This window comes from Hemiscyllium ocellatum, chromosome 5, assembly GCF_020745735.1.
Source record: "Hemiscyllium ocellatum isolate sHemOce1 chromosome 5, sHemOce1.pat.X.cur, whole genome shotgun sequence".
In the NCBI taxonomy this organism is placed as follows: Eukaryota; Metazoa; Chordata; class Chondrichthyes; order Orectolobiformes; family Hemiscylliidae; genus Hemiscyllium; species Hemiscyllium ocellatum.
The window spans coordinates 104,573,229-104,585,866 of NC_083405.1; the positions used below are offsets into that span (position 1 = coordinate 104,573,229).

The 12,638-nt window shown below is 42.6% G+C and overlaps 1 protein-coding gene across 2 annotated transcripts in view; it reads left to right on the forward strand.

Moving 5' to 3' along the window:
* The first annotated feature begins 213 nt into the window (after window positions 1–213).
* LOC132816136 (integrin beta-1-like) overlaps window positions 214–12,638 on the forward strand; it is a 117,383-nt gene continuing 104,958 nt past the window's right edge. Inside the window, exon 1 of one of the 2 annotated variants that reach the window (XM_060825601.1) lies at window positions 214–352. In XM_060825601.1, coding sequence (XP_060681584.1) covers window positions 350–352 — 3 coding nt within the window. In that variant the 5' untranslated portion in view covers window positions 214–349. Of the gene's footprint in view, window positions 353–420; window positions 603–12,638 lie in introns of those variants that run through there. The other variant, XM_060825602.1, reaches the window with a different exon arrangement.

Genomic DNA, 12,638 nt, shown 5'->3' on the forward strand with positions numbered 1-12,638 from the left:
TCCAATTTTACAAATGGAGACAGATGTTGGAATACTGGATACATTTTACAATTCACTGGTCACTGGGGAGGCTGGAAATGTTTTGATATATAATGCTTCAATTGCTTGGAATGGTTGTCCAGGTCTAAGAAAAATGCAGTTCCTTCAATGCGTGCCACTTGCTAACAGATCCATTGTAATGCTAAGTGAACCAACTCTGTGAATCTATAAACAAAATAGAAGTTACAGGGAAAACAAAAAAGGAACTGCTGAAGGTCCGTGTGCTGTGGGTTAACCCACAATGTCCTTCGGAATGGGATCCAGGACTTTGACCCAGCAACAGGGAAGGAATGGTGATATATAAGTCAAGATGGTGAGAGGTTTTGAGGAGAACTTGCAGCTGTCCTTGTCCTTCAAGGTGGAAGTGGATTTGGTTATAGAAGGTGCTAGCTAAGAATTTTTGGTGAATTTCTGCAGTGCATCTTGCAGATAGTACACACTGCACTGAAATTGAGTGTCGTTGGTGGAAGGAGTGGATGTTTGTGGATATGGTGCCAAAGACATTGCTTTGTCCTGGATGATATCAACACTTCTCAACTGTTGTTGGAGCTTCATCCATCCAGGTACATGGGGAGTATTCCACCACATTCCTAACTTGAGTCTTGTAGGCAGGAAATTAGAGTTGAGGATTATTCATGATTTCATTAAATGGCAGAGCAAATTCATTGGACTGACTGGCCTACATCTGCTCCTATGTTTAATGGTTTATAGTTTAACCCTTTGTTGCTGCTCTGATGTAATCCTAGTTTGTCTGTTGTTTATCTCTTCCTTCTTCACCAATGTCAACTCCCTGGCTGTCACTCAAATTGCCATATCCCTGCCATCACCCCCAACCCCAGTGCCGTTTTCAATACTGATCCCATTGGCAATTGATATAGTTCGTAAACCAGATCAGCCTGTTTATTTTCTTAGCAAATTCCTATTTATAGCCCAAATATATCTGCTGTGTTTTGATAAGGTCAGACAATGAGGTAGGATACTCACGCAAAAACAATTGCAGCTTACTTTATGGATCAATCAATCAGCTTATGAGTTGGCTGACCGTAGACTTGTCTCTGCAGTTTATTGGCCACATAAATGGGCAGATGAGGAAATAGAAATCCTCTAGCATTCTTCCACTCTACCCTCTCCTCCCTGATCTATCACCTTCATCTCCTCCCCCACTCACCCATTGTAATCTATGCTACTCTTTCCCCACCCCACCCTCCTCTAGCTTATCTCTCCACGCTTTCAGGCTCACTGCCTTTATTCCTGATGAAGGGCTTTTGCCCGAAACGTCAATTTCACTGCTCGTTGGATGCTGCCTGAACTGCTGTGCTCTTCCAACACCACTGATCCAGAATCTTCACAGATTTACTGAGTAAAGAATTTGCAAAGAACAGTTCAAATAGTTGAGTGATGTTTGTCCATCTAATCCTGGCCTCATGCATATCTCTAATTTTAATTGCTCCACTATTGATACCTGTGTCTAAGTTCTAAGCTCCGAATGTACTTCTCAAGCTTCATGTTTCTTTTATAATGCACTTTTTAAAATTTTTGAAACTGACTGAATTTGGTGTGATTTGGTGTCATGTTTTGTTTTATAATGTTTGGGGTTTTTTTTGTGTGGTGTGGGCAGGGAAGGTAAGGCCAGCTTTTGTTGCCCAAAATGTAATTGCCCTTGATCCGAGTAACTTGCTAGATTATTTTAGATGTCAATTAAAAGTTGACTATATTAGTGTGGATCAGTTGTCACTTGTAGGCCAAACTAGGTAAGGATGGTATTTTAAACAAAAGTGAGGACTGCAAATGCTGCAGGTCAGAGTCAAGATTAGAATGGTGCTGGAAAAGCACAGCAGATCAGGCAGCATCTGAGGAGCAGGAAAATCGACGTCAGGAACGAAGAAGGGCTTTTGCCCGAAGCGCCGATTTTCCCACTCCTCTGATGCTGCCTGATCTGCTGTGCTTTTCCAGCACCACTCTAAGGATGGTATTTTACCAGATCACCATTCCTGGTGCCTGGTTCGGTCATCTACCTGTATGAATCACTGGCTAAGTCTTGTCTGAGATAGGTTGCTCCTACCAATCCTTCTTTGTCTGTACTTTATGAACATTAAAGCAAGATACAACGATAGGCTATTTGGCCCTTCAAGCCGGCTCCACTGGTCAATAAGACCATGGCGGCATATCCCCAAATATAGAGTCACAGTGTGATATAGACATGAGAAGAATGTGCAAACACCACAGAGCCACCCAAGGCTGGAATTTAATCTGTGTCCCTGATGCTGTGAGGCAGCAGTTTTAGCCACTGAGCCACCATCCAACCTCTGCATGTTTTCCAGTGCAGCCACATCCTTCCTAATGGCAGTGACCAGAACTGCACAATACTCCAGCTGTGGCCTAAACAACGTTTTGTACAGTACCAACATAACTACCCTGCTCTTATAACCTATTCCACAATCGATAAAGGTAATGTTCCCTATGCTTTCTAAATTACCCTGTTAACTTGTTCTGCCACCTTCAGGGATCTGTGCTAAAATACCCCAAGATCCCTCTGTTCCCCTGAGCTTCCCAGTGTCCTGCCATTCATTGAGTACTCCCTTGTCTTGTTACTTCTTCTAAAGTACCTCACTTCACATTTATCACTGTTAAATTCCATCTGCCACTCATCTGCCCATGTGACAATTCATCCTTGTAACCTAAGGCCTTTTCCCCTCATTATTAATGACCCAGTCAATCTTTGTGTCAACCGCAAACTTACTTATCACATGTTCATTTATACAGTTTATGTATATCATGGACAATAAGGCATCTAGCATCTCCATGGTAATCAAGAATCTATCCACCTATGCCTAAAAATATTTAAAGATTCGGCATCCACTGCCTTTTGAGGAAGCAAATTCCAATTCTCTGAGAGAAAAAATGTTTCCCTGTTTTTCAATCTGTGACCCTAGCTCTAGATCTCCCGAAAGAGGAAACATATTTCAACACTCACACAGTCAGATCCCCTTTGGATCTGATATGTTTCAATTAAATCACCGCTGACTCATCTAAGCTCCAGAGGATTCAGGCCTAGCCCGTCTGGTGTTACCTCATAAAGCAATCTGCTCATTCTAGGCTTTGTCTTGGACCCATCCAGTGATTAGTGATAGAGAATATGTCACCATAGAGCATCTACAGAAGAAGCACTGTTCTTAGATAACAAGCAGGGTTATTACAAATAGTAACAGTACAACTACATTTAGTCAGACATAAATAAAAAAGACCTTATGAAACTGGGTCAGATACATCTGCCCTCTCCAATGCTACAATAGACTCCTTGTTTCCCTACAAAAGACTGTATATGACATCAGTAGAATGGGTGGACCCAAAGTAACATAAGCATTAACTCCTTCAGTACTGCTACAATATATGGCAGGTAAGGAGGGGTGCTGTTTGCAGTAGTGGTGTCCTTAATTCTGGGCTAGCAGGCCTGAGTTCAAGACCCACTTGCTCCAAACGTGTTTCATTCATACCTGAACAGATTGGTTATAAATACCTACAATGATGTGGGTGGCAGATTTCCTTCCCTTAAGTTCATTAGTGAACCAGATGGGTATTTCCTGCAATCAATATTAATTCCAGGCCTCATTATTGAAATTAGCTCTCTATTCTGCATTCATTAATTTTATTTAATTGAATTTACTGATTGAATTTAAATTTTGCCAACTGTGGGAGAGGGATTTGAATCCTTGTCCCCAGATCATTAGTCATTCAGAGATGTTAGCACTAATTCCGAAAAGGTGGTATGAAATATGAAGTCTGCTGCTTGTAGGAGCCTGGAGCTAAGGGAAAGGGAGGTGTTTAGCATAGGTTGGTGAAATGGGAATATCTGATTCATGGCCTCACTCTGGGGCACTTGTTCAGTGGAACAAAGGAGTGAATGTCAGCAATCTAGTTCTGAAAAGTAGATAGCTACTTATGATATCGTTGATTCAAGATGAAGACAAAACAAAACAGTTTGTGTTCTGGATTTGGTGCTTTTTGGATTTCTGCTGGGATTTTCTTTACAATCTAACATATTTACATGTACATGTGCCACACTTGTTATTGATTTACAAAAAAAAACACTTGGAGTGTCTGAAAGTCATTGATTAGGATTATGGTCTTCAATGAACTGTTATTGATTGTGGCTGGGCTAGTGTGAGTTCATAGCACCCATATGGACACTACTCAAGCACAGTACGTAAATAGTAAAGCCCTTGCTTGACAAATGATGCTTTCTGTGCTGTGGCAGTATATTTAAATGAGAATTGAGACTGGAATTTGAACTGAGTTCTTTAGGGTATGCAGTCAGATAGTGAGATTAAGGAAATAAGATATAGGAGTGGAGGTAAGGCCATTCGGCCCATCGAGTCCACTCCGCAAATCATAGAATCATGCAATACAGATGAGGCCCTTTGTCCCATCTGTCTGTCTCAATAAAAAAAATTTTTAATCTAAACTAGTCCCACTTTCCCGCACTAGCCCCCTCGCCTTCACTGTTATGACACTTCAATGCTCATCCAAATACTTTTTAAAGGTTGTGAGGTTTCCTGCCTCAACCACCCTCCCAGGCAGGATGTTCCAGATCTCCCACCACCCTCTGGCTGAAAAAAATGTTTTTGAAATCCCCTCTAAACTTCCTGCTCTTCACCTTAAAATTATGCCCTCTTGTTTTTGACCCTCTAACTTAGGAGCAGCTGATTTCTATTCACCCTATCCATGTCCCTCACAACCTTATTTGCCTCTGATAGGTCCCCACCTCAGTCTTTTTTTGCTCTGTAGAAAACAACCCATGCTTATCCAGCCTCCCTTTCTGGCTAAAGTGCTTTCTCCCAGGCAACACCCTAGCGTATCTCGTCTTCACCCTATTCAGTGCAATCACATCAGTACCCTTGTGTTATGACCAGAACTGCACATAGTACACCAGCTGTGACCTAGCCAAAGTTCTATGCAGCTCCAACATAGCCTCCTTGCTCTTACAATCAATGCTTGACGAATAAAGGCATATCCCATATGCCTTAATTACTCTAATAATCTGCTGCCTTCAGTGATTTAAAGAAAACTACTCTGAGATCCCCCTGTTCCTTTGAGCTTCCTAGTGTCTAATCATTCATTGAGTACTCTCTTGTCTTGTCACTTCTTCCAAATTTCATCACCTCACACTTGTCAGTGTTAAGTTACATCTGTCACCCATCTACAAATCTGACCAATCCATCTATATCTTCCTGTAACCTAGGACCTTCTTCCTCATTATCAACGATATGGCCGATCTTCGTGTCATCCACAAACTGACATCACTTCGCCCTCACATTTTCTTCTTTGTCATTTATATAGAGTATGGGACTCAGTACTGATCCCTGTGGTATGTCACTGGACACCTGCCTGTAGTCACACAAGCAATCTTCTACCATCAGCCTCTGTCTCCTGTCGCTAAGCCAATTTTATATAAAACTTTCTAAGTTACCCAGGAACCTTTTTTATCAGGATCCTGCTTTGCTAAATGCTTTGCGAAAATCCACATAAACTCTATCAACTGCACTACCCTCATCTGCACACCTGGTCACTTCCTTAAAAAAAATCAGAGATTTGATAGACATGACCTCCCTCTGACAAGGGCAAGCTGACTAAGCCTGATCAAATCTAGTCTCTCCAAGTGGAGAGTCATTTTGTCCCTTAGAATTTTCTCCAATATTTTCCCCTACCATGGTTGGGAGATTCACTGGTCTGTAATTTCCTGGTTTATTCCTGTCACCCTTCTTGAGAAACTGTCCTCTGGTCCTCTTACACCTCCCCAATGGCCAGAGAGAAATTCAAAATTTAGTTCAGGGTTCCTGTAATCTCCTCCCTCAACTCCCTCAATAGCCTGGGTTACAACACATCTGGGACCTGGGGATCTGCTCATTTTTGAACCTGCCATACTTCCTCACTCCCTATGTTGAACTGCTGAAGAACCTCATAGCCATCTTCCTGAATTCTGTGCCAAAGTCGTCTTTCTCCAAAATAAAGGCAGATGCGAAGTACTTGCTCAACACCGTACCAGCCCTCCTACCAAAGATTGCACCCTTGGTCCCTAGTCCCTCTTTCCCTGGTTTTCCTCTTCTGCTTCACGTATTTAACTGTTATCTTTGGATTCTCCCTAATCTTACCATGGGAGTTTTTAAATGCCCCCTCTTTGCTCTCCTAAACGCTTTCTTAAAAACTGTATGCAATATTCCAAGTGTGGCCGAACTAAAGCTATAAAGCTGCAGCATAACTTGCCTATCCATATACCCAATGCCCCTTCCAATGAAGGTAAGCATGCCAGAGGCCTTTTTTACTACCTTATCTACTTGCGCTGTCATCTTCAGTGATCTGTCGACCTGCACACCCAGATCCCTCTGCATGTCAATACTCCAAAGGGTTCTGCCATTCACTGTATAATTTCCATCTGCACATGACCTTCCAAAATGCATCGCCTCATATTCGTCCAGATTAAACTCCAAATGCCATTTTCTGCCCATGCTTCAGACTGATCTATATCCTGCTATATCCTCTGACAATCCTCCTCATTATCTGCAACTTCACCAATCTTTGTATCATCTGCCAACTTACTAATTAGACAAGCTACATTTTCCTGCAAATCATTTATATGGACCATGAACAGCAGAGGTCCCAGCACTGATCCCTGTGGAACACCACTAGTCACAACCCTCCCTTGCGACAAGCATCCTTCCGCTACTACCCTTTGTCTGTTATGACTAAGCCAGTTCTGTATCCATCTTGTCAGCTCACCCCGATATCATGTGATCAGATACCTGGTACCAAAGTCTCTCTATTCCTCCTTATCCAGTCCTGAATATTCCTCGACATTCTGGGTTCTCTGGGCTGTTGCTACTACATTTCACCCAAAGGGGAACATGTTTGGCCTGTACTCTTGCCAGTTCCCTGTTGAATGTCCCACCCCCTCCCCACCACTGTTCTACTTAAAATCTATGCTGTTTGTCACTATCACTAAAATACTCCCCCTGCCACTTTGAGCTCCAATCTAGCTTCATTGCCCAGAACCAGGTAAAGCACTGCCCCATCCCTTATTCACCTCTATGACAAAGGGCTCTTCTCAATAGATTTGAAGAAGTCTGCCCCCTCTATACCCTTGCACTATGACGATCCCAATTAATATTGGGACATTGATATCTCCCAATATAATTACCCTCTTATTTTTTCCACACACCAGTGAATTGACCACTTCTGCTTCTCTATTGCCTGTTGTTTTGGGTTCTATAATACACTCCCATCAGTGTGACTGCCCCCTTTCTGTTCCCCAGAAACAGCTCTCCCCAGAAAGCCTCATTTGAAGACCCTTCCAAGATATCATCCCTTCTTATTGCAGTAATCGGCACCTGAATTAATAATGCAATACCACCACCTCAGAAGGATGAGCGGCCAGTCCTGTTCTTCCCTAAACTATGTCTCTGTGATGGCCACATCATAAATCCATGTATCAAGCTACATCCTGAATTTATCTGTTTTACCTACAATACTCCGGAAACTCAATATGACTGAGCACCCTCTGCCTTGATTCCTTTTCTACTGTACTGAATGAATGCACCATGTCTGTATTCCCTCTAAACTGGTTTAAATCCTTCCCAGCAGTGCTAGGAGCCCCTTCGCCACCACCACCACCACCACTAACACAAGGATGTTGAGCCTACTCTGGTTCAGTTGCACATTGTCCCGCTGTAGAACGTCCACCTTTCCTAGAAAAAAGTCCCAGTGATCCAGGAAACTAAAACCCTCCCTCCTGCAGCAACTCCTGTGCCACACTTTCACCTGCCCTGTACCTCTATTTCTGCACTTGCTGGTACCAGGCATAATCCAGAGATTACAACCTGCGCTTTAGTTGACTGTCTAATTCCCTAAATTCCTGATGCAAGACTTTATCCCTCATTTTGTCTATACTATTGGCACCAATGTGTACCATGACTTCTGTGCTGTCACCCTCTCCTTTCAGGGTTCCTGCAGCCACTCAGTGACTTCCCTGAGCCTGGTGCTATGGAAGATACACACCATCCTGAAGTTACGTATGTGGAACCTGTCTGTTCTCCTAACTAATAAATCCTCTATCACTCCCGCTCCTGCTTTTGTCTTCCTCTCCTGCTGTGCAATCAGATCACTCAACGTATCAACCTGTTTGAGTTTACTTCTTGACTACTCAAGGAAGTGAACGGTGAATGGTGGAATGTTGTGTCAAAGGTACGAGCACTAAAAATCTGGTTTAAAAAGCAGACAAAATGAATAGAAAGTGTATGATACATGGCATTGGTATGTGTAGTGGTGAATTACTCACTGAAGAAAACATTACATTGTAAATGGTTACAAACCTTTCTGATCAGGTGTGTTGACTGAATTAATTTCATTTTGATTAAGAAGCACACAAACAGATTCAAGCTAACTGCAATGATCAGTGCCACTGGGTGGCAGCTCCCACATTTGATATGTCACTGTTTTTCTGGAGAAGAGGATATAATTTTGCTACTTGCTAGGGAAAAAGAAAAGAGGGGTTAAATTTCCAGATGTCAATCAATTTACTCTTCTGGGTGAGGAGTCGGAGAAAACTGAACTCCACCAAGAACAATGAATATTATTTTTGGCAGACACTTTCACACAAAGTGTCTTTTTTCACAGTTTTGCTGAGACAAGTGTCTTCCAAATGGGACAAGCTTCCAATGCTGCACAGGAGGTGGGCAAGGGTCAGAAACATTTAGTAAGAAAGTAAACAGAGAAACGGAAATGTCTCTGGCTCTGGGGGTGTGTGTGTGCCACTGCCTACAGTCCAGATTCAGGTCCGTCACTAATCACTTGCTGGTCAAGATTGACATTGGCTGCGCTGTCAAGGTAAGGTGATCAGATGTGCCCTGTTTTCTCTTTCTGTTCCCTTGATGGTTGCAATGTCTTTCCTGTATAGTTCTGCTGGTTTCAGTGAGCAAATCCAGAATCACAGTAACCGTTGCAAACATTTAGAATTGGCTTTATTCCATCATTCCGAGTGTGTTTTCACAAATGTGATTGCTAGTCAGACAACCGGTTGAAAACTTCTTCCGGGTCAATAACGTTTTTTTTTGGGATTTGCACCCAGCTGACTATGTTAACAATTTCGAGTCTTGATCAGATTGATGTTTTGTTTTTAATTTTCAGCATGGCTGCCCTGGACCCTGTTATGTTCAATCCCATGCCCTCGCACTAACCTATCTCCTTCTCTCGTGCTTTCACCCACTTTCCATTTGCTTTGATCAATTTGCCTTCAGCCTCCCAGCTCCCATTTTGCCACATCTCTCTCTTCCTTTCAGATTCTCATCAAAAACCTGACTCGTCACCTTACTTGAAGTCTCCTCCTTTGTCTAGATGTCCACATTTCCCTGTGGTTCTGTGAAGTGCTTTGTGTTAACATTCTACAATGATGCTGAAGTATAAATGCAAAACTGTGGATATTGGAATTTGCATGATTTGTGTCAATGCTTTTATATATGGTTTTGTATGAGGAGCATTCTGTATGTATGCAAACAATATCTAGCACCACTCTCTACCATAGATCTCAGGAATGTCAATTATTGAAACTGGACACTTTGCAACTTCTCAATCCATGTAATGTGTACTGGACAAGTTAAAGACCTTCATTTAGCTCAGCACCAGGCATTGTGTGTCTCTTTGATATTGCCTTACACTAATGTAAATCTATCCAATATTCCGCATCATCTGCCCTTCCAGCACTTTCAGTCAAATTCACAATTACCACTGAATTTTCTGACCTTCATGTGGTGTGAGGTCATGTCTAGTCTTTGTTGTATGAGATGAAGGGAGAAACCACAAGGTTAAAGGGGGGGAATTCCACATGCGCAAGTTGCCTTTTGGCACTTTTGCAGAATTGGATTGGAAAAGTACTGGAACCAATATAGCTCAGCCGTTCAATAAAACAAACTTTTGGGAGAAAACCCCACTACCGTAATTAGGGAGGTGATGATCTAGTGGTATTATTGCTGGATCGTTAACTCAGAGATCCAGAAAATGTTCTGGGCACCCAGGTTTGAATCCAACCACAGCAGATGGCGTATTTTGAACTCAAAAAAAATGTGGAGGTAAGAATCTAATGATGACCATGAATCCATAGTTGATTGTTGGAAAACTCCATCTGGGTTTTAGGGCAAGAAACTGCCATCCTTACCTGGCCTGGCCTACATGTGACTCCAGATCTATAGCAACGTGGCTGACTCTTAACTGCCCTCTGGGCAATTAGAGGTAGACAATAAATCCTGGCCTAGCCAGAAAGGCCCACATTCTGTCAATGAGTTTTTAAAAACTCTCCTTACACATCTGGCCTCTATATGACTTTTATCCACAGTATGTTCACTCAAGTGACTGTAAACGTAACTTAACTGTACAATCAGTTTTAGCTGTGGGATTTTATTTCTGTTGTATAATGTGTAGTATGGAGCAATGTGAAAGGTTGGCACAGGAATGGGAAGGCGCTGGTGGAATCTTTTTTGTGGTGTCAAGGGTCTCAGCTGCAGCCTGGAGAACTGTCAAGAGACGTGGGATGCCTGTTTTATTTTAAGAAGGTTCACCCCATGCCAGCCAATCAGGCATTCAGGCTCCTGATTACATTTCTATGGAGTCAAGGCCTCAATGGGAGAAGTCTCACTGACCAAGAGCTGTTCATCAAGAATGTTCCTGATGAAGAGTTTATGCTCAAAATGTTGATTCTCCTGCTCCTTGAATGCTGCCTGACTGGCTGTGCTTTTCCAGTGCCATACTTATTGACTCGGATCTCCAGCATCTTCAGTCCTCACTTTCTCCCTGACCAAGAGATACCAGGCATGGAGAGACCAACAGCTCCCTTTGAAGCAGAGACTCTCTCAGAGGGTCATGACGCTGTGAAACTTTTACTGCAATGGTCTGCTAGGTTGGGTCATTCAGGAAATTCAAGGCCAAGATAGACAAATTTGTATTTAGTTAGAGAATCAAAGGTTATGGGAATAAGGCAAGAAAATGAAGGTGAGAATGATCAGATTGCTTTCACCACCCCTTCCTGGTACCCAGTCCCTCACTCATTCCTTTGATCAAAGGACTCCTATCCCCAGCCCTGAAGGTGACACGCTGGTCACCAGGATTTAGTTGCTGACTTGCCCCATAGCGACACTCCTGCCCTGCCCGAAGCAGGGTTAGTACCAGCAGAGGTGACAAGAGGCCATGGACTGGTCATTAATACCACCTCCAAATTTGGCACCAGCAAGCACAGAGGGTTGCAATTTGATTTGATTTGATTTGATTTATTGTTGTCAGATGTACCTAAGTACAGTGAAAACTTTTGTTTTGCAGTACAGGCAGATCATAACAAACAAGGACATACACATTGTAGTGTGTATAGATAGAGTGAGGTTTAGAAACTTACAGCTGCACAGGAGATGCACAAAGCAAGATCAACATTAGATTTGAATTTGGAGAGTTCCATTCAGCATCTAAATACAGCGGGGAAGACACTGTTCTTGAACCTGCTGGAACATGTGTTTAAGCTTCTGTATGTTCTGCCGAATGGAAGAGACTATTACAGGGTTTGAGGGATTTTGATGATGTTGGGAGCCTTTCTCCAATAACAGGAAATATAAATGGATTCCACGGATGGGCTGTGCTTTGTGTACAACTTTCTGTAGTTTCCTACAGTCCTGGGCAGAGCAGTTGCTGTACTAGGCTGTGATGGACCCAGGTAGAATGCTTTCTGTGGTGCATCGGTAAATGTTGGCGAGGGTCCTCATGGATTCGCTGAATTTCCCAAACTTCCTGAGGAAGAAGAGGCATTGTTGTGCCTTCTTGACTGTTGCATCTACATGGGAGGAGCTGGACAGATTGTTGGTGATCGTCACTCGTAGGAACTTGACACTCTTGACCTTCCCCACCTCAGCTCCATTGATGTAGATTGTGCCCATTGTTTCCAATAGTTATGGGTTTTAGAACATGGTCATAGTTACAAGACTGAATGGGGACTTTTATGACAAAAAAGCAAGAGCAACCTCTTTGCTTATGGTGTTGTTAGGTTTCTATAATAATAATAAATGAGGCATTAACATTTTTCCTTTATTTATTCATTTAAGGGATGTGTGCATTTAATGCCATCTCTTAGAGCCCTGGTGAAGGTGGTGGTGAGCTGCTGTCATGAATGCTGCAGCCCTTGGATTTAGGAATGCCCAGTATGCTGCTCAGGAGGGAGCTCCAGCATTTTGACCCAGCAACGCTAAAAGAATGATGACATATTTCCAAGTCAGGATGGTATGTGGCTTGGAGGGGAACATTCAGATGGTGGAATTTGCACGTATTTGTTGCCTTTGTCTCTTTAGATGGTAAAGATCATGATTTTGGAGGATACAGGTGAAGGAACTTAGGTGAGTTACTGCAGTGCAACTAGTAGATGAAGCTTGTTCAAACCAATTGCGTAGGAATAGCCACATTACAATTTGTCTCTCTCCCAGGGCGTCGGTGAGAAAATTACAGAAAGATAAGTTACCACTTAATTCTTGACTTACAGCAACTATGCATTCCTTCAAGTTTCAAAAACTCAAGGATGTTCA